Source organism: Typopeltis vanoorti, chromosome 14 (assembly GCF_054136105.1).
Source record: "Typopeltis vanoorti isolate ZY-2024b chromosome 14, IOZ_Tvanoo_1.0, whole genome shotgun sequence".
In the NCBI taxonomy this organism is placed as follows: domain Eukaryota; kingdom Metazoa; phylum Arthropoda; class Arachnida; order Uropygi; family Thelyphonidae; genus Typopeltis; species Typopeltis vanoorti.
The window spans coordinates 1878897-1906311 of record NC_143562.1 but is presented as its reverse complement, the minus strand read 5'-3'; the positions used below and the strand labels follow the sequence as shown (position 1 = coordinate 1906311).

The 27415-nt window shown below is 36.0% G+C and overlaps 1 protein-coding gene across 1 annotated transcript in view; it reads left to right on the top strand.

The window, feature by feature from the left end:
- LOC150099121 (uncharacterized) overlaps positions 1–27415 on the top strand; it is a 287705-nt gene that overhangs the window by 189278 nt on the left and 71012 nt on the right. Inside the window, exon 11 of the mRNA XM_090403807.1 lies at positions 4811–4945. Coding sequence (XP_090259933.1) covers positions 4811–4945 — 135 coding nt within the window. The remainder of the gene's footprint in view (positions 1–4810; positions 4946–27415) is intronic.

The window sequence follows — 27415 nt, the reverse complement described above, 5'->3', positions numbered from 1 at the left end:
AAATCATGCCTAAGTAGCTCAAATGTTTTACTTGTTCCACAGGTTCTCCCTTCATAACACAGTTGACATTTTCAAAGATTCTACCTATTTTCATTGTCTTTGTCTTTTTATTGCTGACCTTCATACCATATCTATTACAACAGTTATTCAATTTAGTCAGGGAATCTTGCAATCTTGTAGTGGATTTATTTACAAGTATAACATCATCCGCATAAAGCAAACAGCTGACATTAACATCTCCAATTCTGATATCATGTTTAATACTACTTTCCTTCATAATGTGATCCATACAGATAATGAATAACAGAAGGAATAATGTTATTCATTATCTGTATGGATCACATTATGAAGGAAAGTAATCCATACAGATAATGAATAACAGAAGGAATAATGTACATCGTTGTCTCACACCAGATTTAACATTAGACCATCTTCCTGTATTTCCTTCAACTTAGTCAAATAAAGACTAAGTATTGCTTGATATAATGCCCCATTCACACCATATAACTGTAGCGTATTGAATAGCTTCTCTCGGCACCTTGTCATATGCCTTTTCCAGATCTACAAAACCTAAATACAGATCTTTGTTATATCCCATGCTTTCTGCACTATTTGTCATAAAGTGAAGATCTGATCCTGACAACCTCTATTTGCCCTGAATCCAGCTTGTTCTTCACCAAACATTTCTTCCACAATTCTTCTCAATCGTTTCTCAAGTATACTGGCATAAATCTTGCCAGGAACACTCAGTAGGGAAATAATTCTGTAATTCTCACATTCAGTTTTAATTCCTTTTTTGTATATGGGTACTATTAGAGCTGTACTACAATCATCGGGAATTCGTCCCTCTGTCCAGACCTTCTGAACTATGCAGTGCAGCCACTATACAACTTTTATACCACCATACTTCAGCATTTCTGGTCGAATATCCTCAACTCCTGCTGCCTTTTCACATTTCAAGCCTTTGATGGCTTTTTCTACTTCAAGTATGGATATGTATTCCTGATTGTATGCCTGTTGAGTGTTTTTTACCACTGTGCTATCACTGCTTGTTTCATTTAGCAATTTTTCGAAATAATTACTCCATACTTCAACGATATCGTTTTCTACAGTTTTCATGTCGCCGTTATCATCTCTAATTCCTTTTACAGCACTCTTTCCTTCATTTCTGAGCATCTTCAACAACCTCCAGGATATCTTGCCACCTTTTTGATATTTATTTTCTGTGTTCTTACCAAATTCTTCCCATGACTTTTGTTTAGCTAGTTTTACACAGTATTTAGCTTTCTTACATTTGTCTCTGTATTCTCTAAAAGCACAAGCTGACTTATTTCCAGGAACTTTTGATATGCTTTCTTCTTTTCCTTCACTGCCTCTTTAACTTCCTGTATCCACCATGGAGTTCTGATTTTTCTATCCTTGCAGATAACCTCACCACATGCCTCTCTGTCTGAATCACTCAATGTTTTCTTCAAGGCTTGGCACTGAATATCCAAGTTTGGTTCCTGTTCTCAAACTCTTTCATTTTTAATTCAATAAGCTTTGTGTATTTTAGTCTACAGTTCACATTGTCTGAGAGCTGCTCAACTTCTATTCGTTTTAAAACTTTCTTACATGTCATTCTTTTCAATATGAAATTCAATTTTATCCTGCTCAAGACTGAATAGTGATCATTTCCAATTTCAAATCCTCCATACACTCTGGTGTCCTGCACCAGGGAGAAAACATCACTATCAACAATAACATAGTCATTGAGACTTTTCTTATTCCTTGCCTCTTCTCTCCATGTGAATATTTGCACATTTTTATGTTGGAACATGGTGTTAGTAATAACCAATACATGTCCTGAGCAGATATGCAAAACGTATTTGCCATTATTATTAGCTTTGCTCTTTTCTCCAAATTTTCCCAAATATTTTTGTATGTCTGACAATCATTTCCTACTCTGCTATTTAGATCCCCAACAAGGACCAACTTTTCCTTTTTCATTCTGTCAGTTGCTTTTTCTAAAGCATCAAAAAATTCCTCCACTTCTGCCTTAGTAGAACCTTCTGTGGGACCACAGGCACAAATTAATCTCATTGTCCAGTTACCCATTCTCGTATTTGCCCACATTACTCTACTTGAGACTGACTGCCATTCAAGATGATTAGCCTTGTATTTTGTGTTGAATACTATGGCTACTTCTTCTTTTCCTTGATTGTCATTGCCTGAATATAACATTTTGTATTTATTTCTCAGAAAGATCTCTCCAGTTTTTGTCCTTTTTGTTTTGGTCACCCCTATTATGTCGATCTGGTGCTTATCTAATTCCTCAGCTAGCTCCATTTCTTTGCCATTCAGGCTTCTTATGTTGATCGTACTGATCTTTAACTCTGGTGATATCGAGTTGAGATTCGCTTTCAGATTTGTTCCAGTATCTGAGTTTTCACTGTTCGCCCTGGTTCCCTGTCAAAAACGATGGGGCTTTGTTTAACCGAGCGATGCCCCAGCCAGCATGAAATTTTGTCATCTTGTACCATCATTTTTTATTTTGGTTTAACCAATAAGAATACAATTTGGTCGGCTAAATCCCAAATTGCCGGCCCATCCTCGTTCGTTCAGTATCCAGGTAGATACCCAACAGCGTGCACCACGAGAAGGTGAGGATTGGACATTAGGTCAGAAGCCCTGGTCGGTTCTCCGCATTCCTTTTAAGGCTGTGTGGTGTCCCCTCTCATTTATACAGCTTTGACCTTTAAGCACCCCCCTCCCCTCCATATACCATAGCAGATAAAATACGTTTAGAAAACACCAACATTTTAAATATAAATTATAAGAAAACAATAACAAGCAACTTAATGAAACACGAATTAACAGCGGTGAAATATTAAAATCAAATCTGAACATCGTAATAACTAGAGCTGATAAAGGAAGTGTCACCGTTATTCTAAACTGAAACCCATATTTAGAAAAAATGAATCTGCTTGTCTCGAACAATATAGTACATACCAATTTGATAACTATGACCCAACCAATAGAATAAAAAAGAAAACTGAGAAACTACTTAAATCAGTTACTACATGGCCTGAAGATAAAGTCAAAAAATTACTTCCACACTACACTTGTTCCCTGAGAATTTATGGTCTACCAAAGATAAACAAAACACTCCACTCCGGCCGATAGTCGAAGGTATAGACAACCCGAATTATCACCTAGCCAAGAAATTAGCAGTGACACTCAAGGAGTTGATAGGTCATTCCTCCTCCTATATCAGAAATACACAACACTTCATAAACATAATCAAACACATTACATTAGAAAAAGATGATTTATTAGTCAGTTTCAATGTCTCTGCCCTCTTTACGAATGTCCCAATGAATGACATAATCCTTCTTTTACAGAACAAATTCTCTACAGATATCACTGCGCTCTTTGCGCATATATTATGTTCTGGCTATTTTGCATGGCAAAACGCTTTCTACCTACAAAAAGAAGGTGCAGTCATGGGCTCGCCATTATCCCCCCTCCCCCTTATTGGAAACTTTTATATGGAACATTTTGAGGAACATGCTCTAGATTCCTCTCCTTTAAAATCCAAAGTCTGGCTTAGATAGGTTGACAATGTTTTCTGGACGTTGTCCCATGGCCACCAGACACTAGACACTTTCCTTAGCCACCTAAACACGCTGCACGACTTTTTAAGTTGCACGCCACACGTTCACGTCACATCATCGATTACTCCTCCCATTTTTTTCTGCGTCACCTCACGTCACCCAGTACTGTGTGCCACACACGGAGATCTTAGCCTACTCTTATGCGCGTATGAGAGGTGGTGGGGACTTATTTGCTTACGAAGGGTGCACCTCTACTCTTTGATGCACATGTTTCGATTCTGGCCATTTCTATTTAATCGGATTATCTCTTTCTCCCAGCAATTTATAAGTACTTACACTTAAGCAGTTTAGCAATTCACAATACTTTATAATATCACATAAATTGAAGGATTCTCAGCTTAGTAACATTTTAGTGAAATTTACAAGAGTTTAGTATATTCTGGTACATCAAAATTTGATTCAATTTGCAAGCCCATGTTAAGTCTGAAGGAAACATAAATTAATTTAATTTTTGTTTAATTCAGAACTTAACACCAGAATTGGATGAGAAGAATGATTCAGGAGGTTAGCTTTATCTTTAAACAAAGTTACAGTATTACTATCTTTGTCAGATACAGGTTGGATGCCCAAATGGACAGAAGTTTTGCACCTAGTAGAATTTGTGAGGAACAGAATGTCTGCTGATAGATTTTCTCAAATTTTCCTGAACAGAAGTGTGGAAGAAAAGGTCCCACTGGAAGGAAATGAAAGGTGGAAATAGATAATAAACATCAAAAACAGACTGAACCCTATACTGCAGATAGAAAGCTGATTTTTATGTTAGCCTGAACTCTGCCCTAGACAGATGAGGAAGAGGAGTATGATATATAATAAAAGTTTAAATGTGGAATATTTTCGAGTATCGGAACATTTATTTTTAATTATTAGTAATATATTATGCCATCCTATACAGATGAATAAGTAGTGTATATTCTTTAGGCTGTATATTCAAATCGTGCTGTGACATAGATATTGATTAAAATCTTTTGTTGATAGATGATTTTAATCACCTGATGTGAGACCACCACCTTACTTACTGGAAACCTGGAATGGCTTGGGGAGAGGGGATGGGATCACAGTACTAATGTGCTATGTTTCCAGTCTTTTGGTTATAAATATTATAAAAAAGTGACAAAGTGGAATAGAAATAACATTACTTTTTTTCATAACTTTAGGAGGACAGATCAGCAGGAAATCCACTCCTTTCATTATTAAAAATTTCAAATCCAGGTGTCCTTCCCCACCAGATAAAAGTTCTGACCAATGCTGTTTGTCTTATTGGAAATCTGGCATCTGATCCAAGTGGACAGGTAGGTACAAAAGGACTCACTTCTAGCAACTTGTATTATTCTTATATTTAATTTTTCCAAATTTTCTGAAAAGCTGTTTATACCTGGTCTTGCCATAAATACTGTTACAACTTCTGCACACTGTTGTGCTGCCCAGAGAATTGCATGAGTTCAGTTCCATTAGTGGTGCTGTGCACAGCCAACATTTGCTTGTTTATCAGTATAGAGAGTTGTCTAGCTGTATGGGTTAACAATCAATGGGTGAGATTATGAGAACCGTGTAGCTGTAATAGCACTTCACAAGATTGGAATGCAGCCATCTGTTATTTTCAACACTCTAAAAACTCTTGGGATCAGTAGGATGTTTGTGTATCAGATTATTAACCATTATAACGATATAGAAGACTTATTTGACGATCAAAGACCACACTGTATTAGGACACAACAGCTTGTGAGGGCTGTGAAGGCATGCCTCTGCCCTAATCCTGTGAGAATGCAGAAAGTAATATTGCGTGAAATGAATGTTTCTCAGAGCACGATGTACTAAGAAGATTTTCACCATTCAAGAGCCATTTAACTGCCAACAATCAGGTATATGCCCCCAGATGATCACACAGCACGTGCCATAGCCCAGGATTCATAGAAGTCATCACTCTGTGTCAATGATGGTTTGGTGACAGGTGTCTTGGATACTCCTAATATGACAGTTTTGGTGACATATTAGGAGTATCCAAGTTGCATGTCTGTGAGAAAGGTTCAAATCCTTTGCCAGATTGTATCAAGACACCATGCTTGAACCTGTGGTACAGCCCCTGAACAACACTTTGTTTCATAGTAGGCAGTTGAACAGGACTCAAATCCTGAACTTAAGATGAAGATCACAATAGTGGTTGGAAGCAAATGTGCCCGACCACACATCACCGTATGATTGGCCATCTAGAAGTCCTGGTCTGAATCCATTGGACTTCCAATTGCGGTCGGAGCTTGAGAGAGTAGCCTGTGGCAAGCAGTGGCAGCATTTCTGTTGAGTGTTGTGTGTGCCACCATTGATAAGCCATGCCTTACATTAGGGACATTTCAGAAAAATTTGATAGAACATTACTCAAATACAATATTAAGACAACTTTCAAACCCCCAGAAAAATTAAGAAATTTACTTAGCTCTTCCAAAGATCATCTTCCATACCTTGCCCACCCAGGTGTTTACAAAATTCAATGTAGCTGGAGAAACTGGATACACCATCCCAATTAGAAAAGATGAACACAAACGGCATATTAAATATCTCCATTATGGTAAAACGGGCCTATCGCACCATGCACTCCAAACATGTCACGGAATTGACAGGAAAGGCACCAAGACTACACCACACCAAAACCTGGTTTGAAAGAAAATTCAAAGAAGCTTGTGAAATGCTGAAACATCATCCAAATCTGAACAAATATGATGGATTAATTATTCCAAGAATTTGGAGGACCCATCTACAATCCATATAGTACTGGTGTCAAACTAGTGACCCATAACGCCTCAAGGAAAGATTTAAAAAAAAAAGGATGGTTGCTTTTTATAATAAAACAGAAATACCATATTTACTAGGATATAACTCGCCCTCGCGTATGACTTGCACCCCTGATTTTACTTTACGAAAAAAGAAATTGAAAAGTTGCGCATATACATTGCACACACATAAAAAAAAGTCTAAACACTTTCACATCAGGGGGATAATTCACTCCCTGTGGTAAACAACACACCCTCCCCAACAGCCAGTATGCTGCAGATGCAAGAAAAACAAGTAGTTTTATTGTATCACTGAATAAAGTACGGAGACATTTGCTGTCCGTGTAATATATTTCTAAACAAATAGTGCAATTAGAGATAACTGGGGTAAAAACGGCACTAACTAATGAATCACATTTCCCCTGCCACATTAACGATGCTGTTTAGACTCGAGCAAAACCATATGTTTCACTGGCAAACTCCCATGCAGACTCACATCGATGTATCCCTAATTTCAAGACTTTACATTTTGCTGCATTAAACCAATACTCCCATTCATTTGCCCATCTGTCTAGTTTATTCAAATTCTCTTGCAGGGCTGCTGCATCTGCACCATTACTAATAACCCTTCCCAGCTTCACATCATCTGCAAACAACTGAATATCTGCCTTCAATCCATTGACAATGGCATTAATATAAAGGTTAAACAATACAGGTCCCAGCACTGAGCCCTGTGGTACCCCACTTGTAACCCTCTGCCTCCTTGAAACTGCCCCACCATACACAACTCTCTGATACCTATCAGACAGCCAGTCTTGAATCCAGTTGACTAACTAACATCTAAACCCATGTGCTGCAACTTAAATATCAGCTTATCATGTCCTGTCAAATGCTTTTGCAAAATCAAAAAAAAATGGCAGTATATGCCTTCCCCCTCATTAACTGCTCTTGTCACTTTAATATAAAAGGCAATCATATTACTGAAGCAAGCACCCCCCCCCTTAACAAATCCATGTTGACTCTCACCGATAACATTACCCTCATGTGCCCAACGCTGTATATGGTCCCTCACTAATTTCTCCAAGATCTTTACAACTACTGATGAAACACAAACTGGCCTATAGTTAGACAAATTCAGTCTGCTGTTGCCCTTATGCAATGGTACTATCTTACCTTCCTTCCATTCCTTGGGTACCTTTCCCATAGCCAGACTTTCAGGGCGAACAGCGAAAAGTCAGCTACTGGAACAAATCTGAAAACAAACCCCAACTCAACATCACCAGAGTTAAAGATCGGTACTATCAACATAAGAAGCCTGAATGGGAAAGAAATGGAGCTAGCTGAGGAATTAGATTATTAGAACCTATTAGATTATTAGAAATTAGAGAATTAGAACCTGTGGAACAAGTAAAACATTTCAGCTACTTAGGCACGATTTTTACTGAAGATGGTAAATTAAATATAGAAATAGACAACAGAATCAGCAAAGCTGGTATGATGGGAAGTCAATTGAATAAATTCATATGGAATAAGAAAGAAATTAGTCGGAACACTAAATTAGCTGTATACAAGACAGTGTTCAAACCAGTTTTAACTTATCAATCTGAGAGCTGGGTCAAAAGTAAAACACTTGACCAAAGACTAGAGACTGCAGATATGAGAGTCTTGCGAAAGATTAGAGGTGTGAACAGATGGCATCAATGGCAATATCATATTAAAAATGAGTATATTAGGAAAGAACTTGACATTGTCAGCATCCAGGAATGCGTTAGCAGAGCTAATCTCAGGTGGTATGGTCACTTAAATAGAATGGGAGAGGAAAGATTAGCAAAACAAGTGTTCTCTGCCAGGTTGGCAGGAAAACGACCCAGAGGAAGACCAAGATATAGGTGGATTGATATGGTACAAAGTGCCTTAGACGACAGAAATATAAGATCTGATAATGTTGGAGTCTTGACAAGTAACAGGCTGATTTGGAGGAAAATTGTAGATAGGAAGTTAGTAATGATGTAATTTTTTCATGTAGTACTGTCATATCCTGTACACCCCTTGAGGGTACATGGCAGGAATTTGATGATGATTCAAATCATTTTGTAATTGCTGAATATCAGTAGCATCTCTGATTGCCCTGCCTATCTTCGCATCATCAGCAAACAATTGCAAATCTGATGATAGACCCTGCTTCAAGTCATTAATGCATAGATTGAACAATAATGGCCCAAGGACTGAACCCTGACGTACACCACTGGTTATTTTAAATCTGGTAGATTCACATCCACTGTATACCACTTTTTGATATCTGTCTGTTAACCATCCCCTGATCCCAGTCAATAGATTATATTCCAATCCCATATTCTCCGGTTTATGCAACAGCCTATCATGTGGTATTGTTATATTTTGAGGTTTTGGTTGTTTAATATATTCTTATTTACTATTTTACTAATGTTACTGTTACTGCACCTTTGTAATATATCTATCTTTCTTTTAATCATCTGTCTATCGATTTCTTTAATATATCTATCGCTTTTCTTTAGACTTGTCTTCTATATCTTCATACGTTAACTTTTTTATACTTTATCCTTATCCGTTACCTTTCTATACAGTCAGTTAATCTTAATACCTTTTCTCTACTTTCAGTATATTATGCTTATACTTTAGATTTCTAGAAATGTATTTGATTATTCCTGACTGCACCACTAAAAATCTCTAATTGGCATAAGAAATTAATTATACCTCCAGTAAAGCACCTCTATATAGTTAATTACAGTCGTAGCTAACTCCTAACTTAAATTTTGTACCAAGGTTTAATCTCTTTCCCGCTTACAGGATCGGATTTTATTTGAGAACAGTGCAGTTGCTAAAAAGATCAGAAGGCACTTCTTATAAATGAAACAAGTTGGCACACTCTCCCTCGATGAGTCTTTGAATTCCCTGGGTGTCAAATAATAATAATAATAGTAATAATTTATTCACACTAAGACAATAATACAATGTATACACTTAAATGATGTTACTATCATTTCCTCTCAAAGCTAAGCATCATAATTAAAACATCACATAACAACTCTTAGGCATGTTATAACATCAAAGATGTAAATCATCAAACAGTTAATTCGATATATCAAATAACTATCAGCCCATTTACAATCTAGGAATTATCATGCTTTGACTAATAAAATCTCCATTTCTAACTTTCACATAACACTCACTTAGCAACCAACTTCTCACACCATTACAATTCTAAATTCTATAATTTTCTTATCAATTCTTTTAAATCATTTCAACACAATACAAAGTAAGCTTAAACTTTCATTAATATCCTTCAAATTATTCAAAAAGCAAACAGATTCACTCCATGCTAATAAGTTTTCAATCTATTACATCCTCAGTTCTACGAATTCAGTCTATCCAAAACAGTATTCTTCACATATATATATAAGAGACAGCTTTTCAACAAAAAAATTCAATTCGCATTAATTCTTTCATAGGCACAATTGCACTTAGTCGTATCTTCTCTTCGGACTTATTTTGGATCCCCCCCTCTATTTTAAGGCTTGCTCTATTGCTTCAGACGCGCATGGAAACTGTGTTCTCCTCTGGAATTTCTCGCGGGGCTGGAGCTCGATCTTTCGGCGTTGTAGGCACTAGGACATGTGGTCTGACGGTCAAAGCCTTGTCATCCAGGTCCTGAGCCACTACTTGCTCTATAAGGTTTCGCCTCTGGTTACCTTCCACGAATTCATCCGGGATTCCATGGATAGACCTCCCCTCTTCTCCCTGCATCAAATCTTCCAATGCACGATAGTCGATGCCTGTCAGTCCATTGCTGATCCTTTTATTTCGCCTCTCACGGGACCCTGCACGAAGTTTTTAGACCCCATATATTTCTGCGCAAACTTTGAATTAAGTCTGAGATCCCCGTACCTATCACGTGCTAACTCCTTTCCTTCTAGAAAGTTCCGACTTCTATCTCCCTGAAGTGTAGTCCCTTTTTCAGCATAGTGTAACAGCTTCTGATGTATACCGCCCCCTTCTGCTATCGACCTTGATGGCGGTGTCGGACTGCTTTGGTTACAATGGGTTTCTATTCTACCCTATACCAAGCAATACATCAGATATATTTCCGAACTCTAAGGTAATTGCCTCTAAACTTCTATTTTTAGATACTTGTTTACTTTATTTTAGCATGTTTAATTCCTCTGGGTCTCTACAGATGGGCATTTTGTATTACTTATGTAGATAGTTCTAACACACTTCTGCTCTCTAAGGGATTTTCTTTTGAAATACACACTGTATATTCTATCTAGAGTATCATTTAATTTTTCTGGGCTAATTTTATATGGACTAATATTATTTGATATTATTATTTACATCTATTATATACAAGTTTATAATTCTTTGAATTTCGGATGTGACTCCTGTAAAATCGATACAATTAAACATTGTAAGAATTATGACGCTGCATCGAATTTTACAGTATCCTATCAAATGCCTTAGAAAAATCCAACATTATCATAGTGTATAAATTTCCTTTATCCAACTCGGCCATAACATTGTTATAAAATATGAGCAAATTGCTAAAACATGACCTTCCTTTAGTAAACCCATGTAAACTCATATTCCCATATTTAGTAAACCCATAATTCCAAAAATGTTATATTCAGGCAATGACAATCAAGGAAAAGAAGGAGTAGTCATAGTATTCAACACAAAATACGAGGCTAATCTTCTTGAATGGCAGTCAGTCTCAAGTAGAGTAATGTGGGCAAATATGAGAATGGGGAACTGGACAATGAGATTTATTTGTGCCTATGGTCCCACACAAGGTTCTACTAAGGTAGAAGTGGAGAAATTTTTTGACGCTTTAGAAAAAGCAACTGACACAATGAAAAAGGAAAAGTTGGTCCTTGTTGGGGATCTAAATAGCAGAGTAGAAAATGATTGTCAGACATAAAAAATATTTTGGGAAAATTTGGAGAAAAGAGCAAAGCTAATAATAATGGCAAATATCTGTTGGATTTCTGCTCAGGACATGGACTGGTTATTACTAACACCATGTTCCAACATAAAAATGTGCACAAATTCACGTGGAGAGAAGAGGCAAGGAATAAGAAAAGTCTCATTGACTATGTTATTGTTGATAGTGATGTTTTCTCCCTGGTGCAGGACACCAGAGTGTACAGAGGATTTCAAATGGGAAATGATCACTATTTAGTCTTGAGCAGGATAAAATTGAATTTCATATTGAAAAGAATAACATGCAAGAATGTTTTAAAACGAATAAAAGTTGAGCAGCTATCAGATGTGAACTGTAGACTAAAATAAAAGATTATTGAAAAGAAAATGAAAGAGTTTGAAAACAGGAATCAAACCTTGGAGATTCAGTGGCAAACTCTGAAGAAAGCATTGATTGATTCTGCCAGAGAGGCATGTGGTGAGGTTGTGTGGAAGGATAAAAAAATCAGAACTCCCTGGTGGACACAGGAAGTTAAAGAGGCAGTGAAGGAAAAGCAGAAAGCATATCAAAAGTTCCTGGCAAATAAGTCAGCTTTTACTCTTACAGAATACAGTGACAAATGTAAGAAAACTAAACAGTGTGTAAAACTAGCTAAACAAAAGTCATGGGAGGACTTTGGCAAGAATATAGAAAATAAATATCAAGGTGGCATAATATTCTGGAGGTTGCTGAAGAAGCTTAGGAATGGAGGAAAAAGTGCTGTAAAAGGAGTTAGAGATGATAAAGGTGACATGAAAACAGGAGAAAAAGATATCCTTGAAGTATGGAGTAATTACTTTGAAAAACTGCTAAATGAAACAAGCAGTGATGACAGCACAGTGATAAAAAACACTGACCAGGCATGCAGTCAGGAATACATATCCATACTTGAAGTAGAAAAAGCCATCAAAGGCTTGAAATGTGGAAAGGCAGCAGGAGTAGATGATATTCGACCAGAAATGCTGAAGTATGGTGGTATAAAAGTCTTACAGTGGCTGCACTGCATAGTTCAGAAAGCCTGGGCAGAGGGACGAATTCCCGATGATTGCAGTAGAGCTCTCATGGTACCCAATTATAAAAAGGGGAAATAAAATTGAATGTGAGAATTATAGAGGTATTTCCCTACTGAGTGTTCCTGGCAAGATCTATGCAAGTATACTTGAGAAACGGTTGAGAAGAATTGTGGAAAAAAGCTAGGTGAAGAACAGGCTGGATTCAGGCCAAATAGAGGCTGTCAGGATCAGATCTTCACTTTACGACAAATTGTCGAGAAAGCATGGGAATATAACAAAGATCTATATTTAAGTTTTGTTGATTTGAAAAGGCATATGACAAAGTGCCAAGAGAGAAGCTATTCAATACGCTGCAGTTATATGGTGTCAATGGGGCATTATATCAAGCAATACTTAGTCTTTATTTGAGTTGTAAGTCAACAGTTAGAATTGAAAGAAGTACAGGAAGATGGTTTAATGTTAAATCTGGTGTGAGACAAGGATGTACATTATCCCCTCTGTTATTCATTATCTATATGGATCACATTATGAAGGAAAGTTGTATTAAACCTGATATCAAAATTGGAGATGTTAATGTCAGCTCTTTGCTTTATGCGGATGATGTTATGCTTCTAAATAAATCCGCTAAAAGTCTGCAAGATTCTCTGACTAAATTGAATAGCTGTTGTAATAGATATGGTATGAAAGTCAGCAATAAAAAGACAAAGACGATGAAAATAGGCAGAATCATTGAAAATGTCAACTGTGTTGTGAATGGAGAACCTGTGGAACAAGTAAAACATTTCAGCTACTTAGGCGCGATTTTTACTGAAGATGGTAAATTAAATATAGAAGTAGACAACGGAATCAGCAGAGCTGGTATGGTGGGAAGTCAATTGAATAAATTCATATGGAATAAGAGAGAAATTAGTCAGAACACTAAATTAGCTGTATACAAGACAGTGTTCAAACCAGTTTTAACTTATGGATCTGAGAGCTGGGTCAGAAGTAAAACACTTGACCAAAGACTAGAGAGCGCAGATATGAGAGTCCTGAGAAAGATTAGAGGCGTGAACAGATGGCATCAACAGCAATATCATATTAAAAATGAGGATATTAGGAAAGAACTTGACATTATCAGCATCCAGGAATGCATTAGCAGAGCTAATCTCAGGTGGTATGGTCACTTAAATAGAATGGGAGAGGAAAGATTAGCAAAACAAGTGTTTTCTGCCACGTTGGCAGGAAAACGACCCAGAGGAAGACCAAGATATAGGTGGATTGATACGGTACAAAGTGCCTTAGACGATAGAAATATAAGATCTGATAATGTTCATGTCTTGACAAGTAACAGACTGATTTGGAGGAAAATTGTATATAGGAAGTTAGTAATGATGTAAATTTTTCATGTAGTACTGTCATACACCCCTTGAGGGTACATGGCAGTAATTTGATGATGATGATGATAATGATAATTCCAATCCTCTGACACATTCTGGCTATTATGCTATTCATTGTTACTGAATACTCTTCTTCTCAGCTCGTCATTATCACACGTGGGTTACAAACACTATCTTTCCTCTCTGCATTTTCTTTTGTACAATCTCAAGCATGAATCTCAGATCTCTCACCACCCGATTTACACTGCCTCTGAAGTCATTATTGCCCATCATCACAAATCATCTCATCCATGCTTTGACCCTGCTTAATTGCCATAGTCACACTTTCTATCGTTCATCCAGGCAAACATTTCTCTGGCATCCTATCTTGCACACCACAGATCATCAAGTCTTCATACATCATACCACTTATCACTCTGTACCTTGATTGCTGACTAGCGTCCCTCACTCTCTCTCTCTCTCTCTCTCTCTCTCTCTCCCCTCCTATAACCCTTTGTGTTCTGCTACTTACCTGCTGTTTTGGCATCACTCTATCCCTCGTTCCAGCACTCCCTCACATTCTTCTTATTCCCTCTCTTCTACTGTGTCTATTCTCTCCTCGTCTATCACTCCCATAACTCTCTCTCTCTCTCTCTCATTCCCTTTCTTCTTCTGTCTCTATTCTCTCCTCTTCTGTCATTTCCATAACTCTCTCTCACTCCTGCTCTGATTTGCCTTATCTCATTCCTGAGACATTCACCTCCTCATTCAGCTCATCTCTCTCTCTCTCTCTCTCTGCAAATTAACCACTCTTGCTCCCCATTTAATCCTCCCAATCAAGACAATCTCCAAAAACTTCACAATCATTCAAGCCTTCCACATTCTCCACTCTTATTTTTTCATTCATATTCCGCTCATCATTCTCACCCTCTATCACACTACTTGTCTCTCTAGGTTGAGATTCTGTTCCTGCCCCAGATGCAACGAGGTCGGTTATTGTAATATCTGACTCACTAAGTTCCTGCCATTGCCTACATTTTGCACATATATGCATTCCCCCTTCTCTCACCTGCCACATATCCGACTGCTGGGATGCATACGTGCAACAAACACTGTGTTCCACAAAATCCTGTATTATGTTACACAAAATGGTCCTTAAATGGGAGAGGTCTTGGTGACATGCCATTAGTAATTGGAGCTGTGGCTGCCATCATCATTCAAATAGTGTTGAGGAACTACTACAACTAAATGCTGAATACTAAACGCTAAAAAAATGCCAAATACTAAACGCTCTACTATATTATGTTATAAACTCTACTGTAAGCTAATTTAGTTACACGATACTATAAGTATAAACTATATTTAACTATACTAAATAACTATATACAAAAACTTATCTTCTTCTCTTCCACCGTAAATGCGTTCAACTCTGACTTTGCCTTCTCAGTAACCAAAAAATAACACAATATAAACAACAACTAAACTCCAAAAGCAGCACCACTTGAATTACTGAAAAAAATGTAGCATAATTGACGACAGAAATCACACTATACCAATTGGTTTTCGTTCAAACTCATTTAAAACAGAATATTCTAAATTACTTTCCTATGTGTGAACTGTTGAATAATAAGAATCAGAGTTTTGCCTTTTCTCAATATTGTCCCAAACTAGAAAAGATTAAAGAAGAATTTGATAGGTGATTTAAAGATTTTAAGGAGCAAGACGTTTTTTCCACTTTTTACAGGTCCTTTTATTTCGAAAAGCTCCTATTTGTATTGAAATGGAACTTATTGATTTCCTAAATGATTCCATTCTAAAAGAGAAATACTAAGAAGTTGGTGTTCCAAAAATATACAATTATTTAGGTCAAAAAAAATCTGAAAATAAAAAAAGTTTAGAGTAAATATTATTTAATGTAGTATTATAGTAAATGTTATTTTGGAAGCACCTATTTATGTGAACAATTATTCTCATGTATGAAAGGTAAACAAGCAGCCCACAGATCAAAACTAACCAATATCAGTCTTTCTCCATAATGAAGGTTGTATGCTCTCAATCTTTGAGTCCAAATTATGGCAAGCTGGTTAACAATAAACGTTAAGTGTTGGGAAAAAAATAAAATACTACAATTAAATTACTTAAAATAATTACTATAATTATATTATACAAGTATATATATTTTAACCCCAAAATATTTTCATTAACATTTAAAAAATTCCCCAAAATATAGACCCCCCCCTCCCACCCCCAAAAATTGTGTTGAAATAAAAATATTTTATTTCAACGCAAACACAAAAAATTTCAAACTAATAGGAGGCACTGTAAATTTTTGTGATGGTTATTAATGAGATTTTATACTTTTTTAGGCTATATAAATATTTGATTCGTTCAAATAAAATTTAATTTCAGTTAAATGTGGTTTAAATGCTATATATTGTAAATATTAATATCATCATCAGTTGCATCAGTCTTGGGACTGGTAGCTCAGCAGCAATTTCCTCCATTCCACTCTGTCATTGGCTTTCTTCTTAACCTCCTGGTAACTCCTCAAACCTGTGCTGTCTTTGACTTGATCAAGAAAGCTTTTCCTTGGTCTGCCTCTTCTTCTTTTCCCCTCTATTTTGCCTTCAGTTATTCTTTTCAAAAGTCCATCATGTCAAAATATATGTCCAAACCACCTATCCCTTCTAATTTTGATCGATTTAATTAGAGTTCTTGTTTCGTTTATCTCTCTCAGGACTTGTTGGTTTGATTTTTTTTCTGTCCATTTTATTTTGTTCATGCGGTGCCAGCACCACATTTCAAAAGCTTCCAATCTTCTTACATCTTCTCTGCCTAGAATCCAGGTTTCACATCCATACAGTGCAATGCTCCATATCAATGTCTTTACTAATTTTTTTTTCAATTGTAGGTTGAGTTTTCCTGTTAAAATGCTTTTCATCTTAGAGAATTGGGCTTTTGCTTTGTTTATTCTTGATCTTATGTCTTCTCTTGTTCTGCCATCTTCTGTTATTAGGCTTCCTAAATATTTAAAGCTTTTCATGTTTTATTTGTTTCCCGCTGATGTCTATATGCTCTATATTGATAGGGATTTTGCCTGGAACAATGATTTTAGTCATATCTGTGTTGATTTTCATTATATATTTTTCAAGGTTATTATTTAGTAATTCTAGCATTGTTTTTAACGTTCTTCTGTTTTCTGCTACAAGGGCTATGTCATCAGCAAATCTTATACACATGACTTGCTCACCATTTATCTTTATGCCACTATTTATTTTATCTTTAGTTTCCTGAATGGCCTTTTCAATATATAAATTAAATAAAAGTGGTGAAAGTATACATCCTTGTCTTACTCCACTCCTTATATTTATTATTTTCTCCTTATCATTGATTTTAATCCGTCCATTTTGATTTTTGTAAATTTGATAAATTATTTTCCTATCCCTCAAATCTATGACGATATTAATTAAACAATTTAGGAGTATTTGCTGGTTTACTTTATCAAACGCTTTCTCTAAATCAAGGAAGCAAATGTAAGTATTTTGACTAAGGTCTAATCTTCTCTCTATTATTGTTCTTAAACAGAGTATTGCCTCTCTTGTTCCTTTATTCTTTCTGAATCCAAATTAGTCTTCATCCAATAGACAATCTATTTTTGAATAAATTCTATTTTGAATAATTTTTAGCAGAATTTTGCTAACATGTGGGATTAAAGCTATTGTTCTAAATTGGCTGCATTTGTTTGCATTATTCTTTTTTGGTATTGGTATTATGGTTGATTTCATAAACTCCTTTGGTATTTCTCCTCTATCATAGATTTGAGCTATTAATTGATAGAGTAAGGTTTTTGTCTCATCATCTAGATTTTGTAGCAGTTCTATAGGAATATTGTCTACACCTGGACTTTTTCCCTTACTCATTTCGGACAGTGTTTTATCGAATTCTTCTCGCATTATTGGGGTTCCTAGATTATCTTCATTTTGATTTTTCTATGCTTATATCAGCATCAAGCTCGTCGCCATTATAAAGATTTTCAAGATAATTCTTCCATTCCATTAATATATCGTCAGATTCTATTAGTAATTTTCCATTTTCATCTTTGATGGCATTGTTTTTGCTGTTCTTGTTAAATTTGAAAGTTAGTTTATTAATTTCTTTATAGGCTTTCTCTATGTTTTCTTTTTTAAATAATTCGTCTATGTTATTACACTGTTCTTCCAGGTATTCTTTTTTGGCTTGTCTACATTTTCTTGTAATTTGATTTTTAAGATATTTGTATTTGGCCACATCTTCTTCTTTAACAGCATTTTTATATTTTCTTTTTTCATCCATAAGGCCAAGTATTTCATCTATTATCCTTTTCTGCATTTTTCAATAATTGATTTGATGAATTTGTAATTAACTTTTAATCATATTCCATTGGTTTTCAATATTATTCTGACTATTTATGTTTTCTGGGATGTTATGATCAGTTGCCTCTTGGTATCCTCTCTTTACTTCTTTACCCTTTCATTTTTCAAGGTTCCATCTTATTGGTTTGTATCTTTGGATTTGTTTCCTATGTTTCATTTATGTTTTCATTAAGACAAGGTTATGGTCACTATTAATGTCAGCACCTGGATAGCTTTTGCAATTTTTTATTTAGTTTCTGTATATTTTCTTGACCAATATATAATCTATTTGATATCTATTTGAATCCCCAGGTGCTTTCCATGTGCATCTTCTTTTTCTTTGGAACTTGAAATAGTGTATTTGCTATAACTAACTGTTTTTGTGTACAAAATTCTATTAATTGCTTTCCTCTTTCATTCCTACGTCCAAGACCAAATCTTCCTGAAACATTATCATTGCTCTCTTCTCCCACTATAGCATTCCAATTTCCCATTATTATTGTATTGCCTCTGTCTTTAAAGCTGCTCCAGATTTCTTCTATTTCTTCATCGCTATGTTGTGATGTTGGCATGTAGACCATTATAATATTGAGGTTTACTGGTTCATTTTGAATGCTTATCACCATGATTCTGTCACTATAGTTAATTATTGTAGTGATTAACTTTCCAACTTTTTCATGAAGCAACTGACTCACCCTTCTTTTGTCATGAATATGTCATGAATATATTATCCAAAATTCTCCACTCCAGAAATCACCCTGTACCTCCCATCTCGTCTCACTAATTCTCAGAATGTCTATTTCAAGTCTTTCCATTTCTTTTTTCACATTTTCTATTTTACCTGGTTCTAGCAGTGTTCTTGCATTCCATGTTCCAATATTCAGCTTATTTCTTGTCTTCATTTTTGAATAAGTACCAGGATTTCGTTGGCTATCGACCTGAGAAGCCGTTACTTCTCCTGCCGGGCATGACGCCTTCAATGAAGGCTCCATCGCCAATCTTGATTTCATTTTTGACTTCCATTGCTGCTTTTACTTGGGAATGTAATGTGGTGGTTTCCCCTTGCCTTCTACATCGCAGTATTGTAACATGTATGCTACAGGAGGTTAATACAAGTAGCGCTGCTGCCCACTACTATAACTATTAGTGGTTAGTTGAAAGAGGAGGAAACACCTCTAGCCCTCGAGTACTCTAATAGCTTCAGGGAGAATGGAGGACCTCCTCCTGGGGTTAGTAAGCAAGAAAAGAGACAGACAGAAAGTTTTAAGTAAAGGATCCTCATTAGGAAGAATGTTAGTATGAGGGTAGAAGCTGGAAGTGGAAGAGTTAGAGAAAAGTATGACCAAAAGCATTGAAATAGATCATACTTAGCTCTGGGACCCTGGGTTAGCCATGCCCATGCCTGAAAGTTGCAAGTCCCATGAGGAAAAATATTAATATAATAAAAATATTTCATTATGGTACAACATAACAAAATTCCATGCCGGCTGGAATGTCGCATGGTTAAACAAGAGTCCCCCATTGTTTTCGCCAGGGTTCCAAGACTGCTGTTGTAAATACCGACCGATGAGCATATCAGGAATCATTGTCAAGGTCTTAGAGAAATTAGTCAAGAAAAGAATACAGGATTGGATAGATGAAAATAGGATATTGTATGGGAGACAACATGGTTTTGTGAAGGGTAGATCATGCCTCAGTAACTTGCTCACGTTTTATAACACAGTGACGGCTGAACTGGATAGGGGTAATGGGTTTACAGTGATACTACTGGACCTTGCCAAGGCCTTTGATAGGATACCACATGGAACCCTAATCAGTAAACTGGAGCAGATTGGTATAGATATAGGGTTGGTGAGATGGATAAGAGGGTGGTTGAAGGAGAGATATCAAAGAGTGGTTTATTCAGGAGTGGAGTCTAAAAGACGTCTTGTGACTAGTGGAGTGCCACAGGGCTCTGTTCTTGGACCACTGCTTTTCAATTTGTTCATCAATGATATTGGAAAGGATCTGAGAGGAAGTGTTCACTTGTTTGCTGATGATGCAAAGTTGGGTAGAGCAATTGTGAGTGCACAAGATGTCAAAATTTTACAGGATGATTTGAATAGTTTGGAGGACTGAGCTAGGAAAAATGGATGTCAATTTAATGTGGCAAAGTGTAAGGTTATGCACTTTGGGGTGAAAAGAATAGCAGCAGTATATCGCATTGGTGGAATCATACTCCAGGAGATTGATGAGGCCAGGGATTTGGGAGTGTTGGTGGATAGGGAGTTGAATTTTAGGGGGCACATTGCAAAAGTAACTAAAACAGCTCACCAAATCACTTGGCTTCTGAAAAATACTTTAACATGCAGAGACGAACAAGTTGTTGTTCCTCTGTATCGAGCCTTGATAAGACCCCATCTGGACTTCTGTGCCCAGCTATGGGCACCAGGGTTTCTTCGTGATGGGGAGGAAGTGGAGAGGGTCCAGAGACGAGTGACCAAGATGATAGCAGGTCTGTGGAATGAACCTTATGAGAATAGGTTGAAGATTTGTGGGTTGCAGAAATTGGACGATAGGCGAAGGAGGGGTGATATGATTGAGACATTCAAATTACTGAAGGGTTTTTATAAGATTGATCCAGAAGATATTTTTGAAAATATGACTGGTGGTGGGAGGACTAGGGGCCATGCATGGAAGCTGGGCAAGAGCGTGGTTGACAAGGGTGTTAGAGCTAGGTTCTTTACTTGGAGAGTGGTAAATGAGTGGAGTAAGCTTCCAGAGTCTGTTGTGGGTGCTACGACCGTGAATGAGTTCAAGGCAAGGTATGATAGATACTGTGTGAATGTTGAATAGTTGTTCTTGACATGATGTTAGGGCCTTCCTCGATGAGTCTGTCGACTCCTTGGAGTTTCCCGGAACAATAATAATAATAATAATAATAACAATAACAAGAAACTTCAGCTACTTGAACAAATCTGAAAACACACCCCAACTCAACATCACCAGAGTTAAAGATCAGTACTATCAACATAAGAAGCCTGAATTGCAAAGAAATGCAGCTAGCTTTTAGAGTTAGATAAGTACCAGGTCGACATAATAAGGGTGACTGAAACAAGAAAGACAAAAACTGGCGAGATCTTTCTGAGCAATAAATACAAAATGTTATATTCAGGCAATGACAATCAAGGAAAAGAAGGAGTAGCCATAGTGTTCAACACTAAATACGAGGCTAATCTTCTTGAATGACAGGCAGTCTCAAGCAGAGTGATGTGGGCAAATATCAGAATGGAGAATTGGACAATGAGATTTATTTGTCCCTATGGTCCCACAGAAGGTTCTACTAAGGTAGAAGTGGAGGAATTTTTTGAGGCTTTAGAGGAAGCAACTGACACAATAAAAAACGAAAAGTTGGTCCTTGTTGGGGATCTAAATAGCAGAGTAGGAAATGATTGTCAGACATACAAAAATATTTGGGAAAATTTGGAGAAAAGAGCAAAGCTAATAATAATGGCAAATACGTTTTGGATTTCTGCTCAGGACATGTACTGGTTATTACTAACACCATGTTCCAACATAAAAATGTGCAAATATTCACATGGAGAGAAGAGGCAAGGAATAAGAAAAGTCTCATTAACTATGTTATTATCGCTAGTGATGTTTTCTCCCTGGTGCAGAACACCAGAGTGTACAGAGGATTTGAAATTGGAAGTGATCACTATTTAGTCTTGAGCAGAATAAAATTGAATTTCATTTTGAAAAGCAGAACATTTAAGAAAGTTTTAAAGCGAATAAAAGTTGATCAGCTTTCAGATGTGAACTGTAGACTAAAATACACAAAGCTTGTTGAATTAAAAATGAAAGAGTTTGAGAACAGGAACCAAACTTGGAGATTCATTGGCAAGCCTTGAAGAAAATGTTGATTGATTCAGACAGAGAGGCATGTGGTGAGGTTATCTGCAAGGATAGAAAAATCAGAACTCCATGGTGGACAGGAAGTTAAAGAGGCAGTGAAGGAAAAGAAGAAAGCATATCAAAAGTTTCTGGCAAATAAGTCAGCTTGTCCTTTTAGAGAATGCAGAGACAAATGTAAGAAAGCTAAATACTGTGTTAAACTAGCTAAACAAAAGTCATGGGAAGAATTTGGTAAGAACACAGAAAATAAATATCAAGAAGGTGGCAAGATATTATGGAGGTTGTTGAAGAAGCTCAGAAATGGAGGAAAGAGTGCTGTAAAAGGAATTAGTGATGACAACGGTGACATGAAAACTGCAGAAAAAGATATCGTTGAAGTATGGAGTAATTACTTCAAAAAATTGCTAAATGAAACAAGTAGTGATAGCACTGTGGTAAAAAACACTCAACAGGCATACATTCAGGAATACATATCCATACTTGAAGTAGAAAATGACATCAAAGGCTTGAAATGTGGAAAGGCCGCAGGAATAGATGATATTAGGCCAGAAATGCTGATGTATGGAGGTATAAAAGTCATACAGCGGCTGCACTTTCATAGTTTAGAAGGCCTGGACAGAGGGACGAATTTCCAATGATTGGAGTAGAGCTCTTATATAAAAAGAGAAATAAAATTGAATGTGAGAATTACAGAGGTGTTTCCCTATTGAGTGTTCCTGGTAAGATCTATGCAAGTATACTTGAGAAACGGTTGAGAAGAATTGTGGAAGAAAAGTTTGGTGAAGAACAAGCTGGATTCAGGCCAAATAGAGGCTGTCAGGATCAGATCTTCACTTTACGAAAAATAGTCGAGAAAGCATGGGAATATAACAGAGATCTGTATTTAAATTTTGTCGATTTGGAAAAGGAATATTACAAGGTGCCAAGAGAGAAGCTATTCAATATGCTACAGTTATATGGTGTCAGTGGTGTATTATATCAAGCAATACTTAGTCTTTATTTGAGTTGTAAGTCAGCATTTAGAATTGAAGGAAGTACAGGAAGATGATTTAATGTTACATGTGGTGTGAGACAAGGAATACATTATCCTCTCTGTTATTCATTATCTATATGGATCACATTATGAAGGAAAGTGGTATTAAGCTGATATCAAAATTGGAGATGTTAATGTCCGCTCTTTGCTTTATGCAGACAATGTTATACTTCTAAATAAATCTGCTACAAGTCTGCAAGATTCCCTGACTAAATTGAATAACTGTTGTAATAGATATGGTATGAGGGTCAGCAATAAAAAGATAAAGACAATGAAAATAGGCAGATTTGTTGAAAATGTCAACTGCATTGTGAATGGAGAACCTGTGGAACAAGTAAAACATTTCAGCTACTTAGGCATGATTTTTAGTGAAGATGGTAAATTAAGTATGGAAATAGACAACAGAATCAACAAAGCTGGTATGGTGGGAAGTCAATTGAATAAATTCATATGGAATAAGAAAGAAATTAGTCGGAACACTAAATTAGCTGTATACAAGACAGTGTTCAAACACCAGTTTTAATTAATTGATCTGAGAGCTAGGTCAGAAGTACAACACTTTACTAAACTAGATACTGCAGATATGAGAGTCCTGAGAAAGATTAGGGGCTTGAACAGAAGGCATCAATCTTCATATTTATGAATTTAGGAATTGTTGAAAAAATTATTTTACTGACTTCATATTTATGAATTTAGGGACACAAAACACACGTGTTGAAAAGAGTATTTTACTGACTAATAATAAAATAATTATTATTTTAATTATTATTAATATTAGTCAATAGAATAATCTTTTCAACACGTGTGTTTTGTGTCCCTAAATTCATAAATATGAATGCTGATCACCGTGTAACCTTAAAAGAAAGAGATGGCATCAATGGCAATATCATATTAAAAACAAGGATATTAGGAAAGACCTTGACATTGTCAGCATCCAGGAATGTGTTAGCAGAGCTAATCTCAGGTGGTATGGTCACTTAAACAGAATGGGCGAGGAAAGATTAGCAAAACAGGTTGACAGGAAAACGACTCAGAGGACTTCTAAGATATAGGTGGATTGATATGGTAAAAAGTGCCTTTGATGATAAAAATTTAAGATCTGTTGGTGTTGGAGTCTTGACAAGTAACAGACTGATTTGGAGGAAAATTGTAGATAGGAAGTTGGTAATGATGTAAATTTTTCATGTGATACTATCATATCCTGTACACCCCTTGATGGTGGCAGGAATTTTATGATAATTTTTTTTTTTTTTGAGTTGTCATAATCCTTATACTATTATTTTATATTGTGTAAAGACTTAGAAATAAAATTTTCATTATTAATTTTCCACTTCTTTCACTTCCTTTCGATTGTAATTAGTGCAGGTTTTTTAGTTGAATATTTTTTTGCAGCCCACTGGAGATACACTTTTATTGCAAATGGCTTGTGGTCCGATTAAGTTTGACACTCCTGCTGTATAGCATCCAGAACAACCCCCAAACAGAAGACAAATTTAAAATGACAGGACTTGAGAAACGTTTAATGTACTTCTGTTTTTTTGCTTTTTTTTCCCCATCAGAGGTCAGGCTAGGGTAAATGATTATCTTACTTTTGTATAGTGCATAGTCATGTAGCTTGTATCCTGTACATATGTATGTTTTCCTGATGATGACCTCAATACAGAGGCCGAAACATCGAATGTTACTTTATTAATGTTAAGTAATTATTCTAATACATGTGTTGTGTCTCCATAAATTCTTCACTGTGAATGTTAATTTATTAGGCCAGTGTTTTGTCTTGGTCACTAAAGCATCAATGTGCACACAGGCACTATCAGTAGGAAGGCAAAGGGTAGAAGGTCTAAAGCCTTAGCTGGCACCCTCTGTGGTGTAGTGATGGGATCATCCTTGTTTTGCTGTAGGTGTCTTAAGATGGTAGTCTTCCAGATTTGAGTAAGGTGAGGCAGTCATGTTTATTCATTCTAATTTGGAGAATGTTGTTGTGAAGTTCAGAAATTGTCTTTCAGATTTGTATTTGCTTGTGTGTAATAGAGTAGTTTTCTTCCTTCCATTGGATTTGATAATCTTCTTGATGCTCTTCTGCCCCAAAACAGCTCTAGTAAGTAGTTTTCATTCAGATATTAGCTTCTCTACCTGTTTGTTCAAAATATGTCAGTCTGCAAGAGCAAGGAATACAGTAGACACTAGGATGATAACCTAGTGTCTACTGATGGAGAAGATCTTTTGGTGGGCAGATAATGAGTAATTTCTCTGTGTGTAGGGGGGGGGGACCTTCACAGCTCATTTGGTATTGATGATGCCCTTTGGTTGGAAGGTGTTGGATCCTATTTCGTCTTAACCTATACTTCGAATCCGTCAATTTGTCACTACGATGTTCTTAAACAAAATTTTAAGTTGCTAGTTGATTTCTAATCCAAATATAGAGAAAATTTGTATTTATTGACTGCGCCACTCTATATCTAAATTAGTCAAAGAATTAAAGTAAAACCAACTCTCAACTGTTTCCTTTTTATGTGTTGTTATTACGTATACAGGCCGAGTTTATTTAGCTTATTTATTCCACTCGCTTTGGTTCGATTATTTTATGAACGGTGCAGTAAAAGAGATTCGGGCAGAGTACAACTTTAGATCAACAAAATAAACATTTAATATAGGCTTACAAATTATACACTTTAGTTTAAGTCACTGAATAAGGTATTACAAATATTTTGGCTCATCTGGTAATTTAGTCATATAATTTCAGGCAATGGTTAATCTGTTGTCTGAAATGCAGCTTTCACAAAATTCAATTAACCATTTGAAAAAGTTCAATGTCATAAGTTCCTTAGTAATCAACTACAATAATATCTTATAGTTACTTAAGTTTCAAATACAATATAAGGGCAGCAACACTTCTTCACAAGTATACACTCTTAAATCCACACTCCAGCTATTCTCTGCAAAAGTTACTGTTAATGTAGGGATATTTTAGGAAGAAACACATATCTCTGCATAGGAGTAACAAAGTTAGTTAATTCTTACTGGTAAATTTCCTTGTTCATCTACTTATGTACGGACACCTTTTATAACTGTATTCACTTAAAACAATTAACAGCACTCGTTAAAAACAAAACAAATCCTCTTAGTAATAACTGAATAAATTTATGGTTGCAAATCACATAGTTAAAAAGTTCTTGCTTGGAGCAAAACACTTGTACTATCTTTGACATCATTTGACCAATTCAATAATTCTTTAACTTGAAGTTTTTATGCACAGTTGCCTATTCTTCCAGCATTTAATTAATCTTTCAGACACTATATCTCTTAGCATAGCTATCATTTAAATTTAACTTTGCTGCCTCTACTTATTCTCTTAGTTACTCCATGCTATTCTTCAAGTTTTTGTGTGTCCCTGAAAGGTCGGTCTTGAGTCAAAATCCCAACTAAATTATCACTAGTCATCCAGTTGCTACTTTGCTATCTTCCGTTGCTTTATTTGTTATTCTGCAACTTACTAGCTAACTCACTTCTCGACTAGTAGACCTTAGCAAGCTACTTAACTGACTCGCCGACTCACTATTATCTCACTCTGATTCCCCCCGAATGAATCGTTTTGTCTGTTCTTCACTTATATATCCCTTCTTCCCGCTGAAATTATTCTCGTGCTCCACTTCTATTAAAATCCTTTTCCAGCCCTTCAATACCGATCTGCCACGCTCTTTTCTAAACTCGCACTTGCTATCTTACATACATCTCCATGACAACTAAAACAAAATATAATAAAACTGAGGCATTGCACAACGTTACACCTCTACATACAGGAACAAATAAGAAATATTTACATTTCAATTAATATGCAGTTAAAATGTTGAATACAAATTCTTATAATATTAACATAGCAATAAATAAAATAAACTTTATAATATTTTAATACAGAGTCTTTTCACTATTATTATATATCCTTGATTAATTAATTAATTATTAATAGAGCTTAAAGGTAGTTACATGAGTATTAATTTATAAACAAGTGATTTACATTAAATAATAATTACAAGTCTAGTTTATGTGATGGAAGATCATGTTGGATTCTGAAGTAAATATTAATTACTCAAATCTCTATATATTCAGAATCCAACAAAGGACCTAGGTTTGAGTCCAATCCAGGATGCAAAGAAACTTAAATTAAGTTAACTGAAAGGTAAGTTAGCCTGTCTCTTAAAGGTTGAAGAGTTTTCCTCCCAGATACTTTGATTTTTCATCCTGCAAAACAGGCAATCTGGCCAGAAGAACATGTGCAATTTGCAGACATAATATATTGGTCTCAATTCTTAAT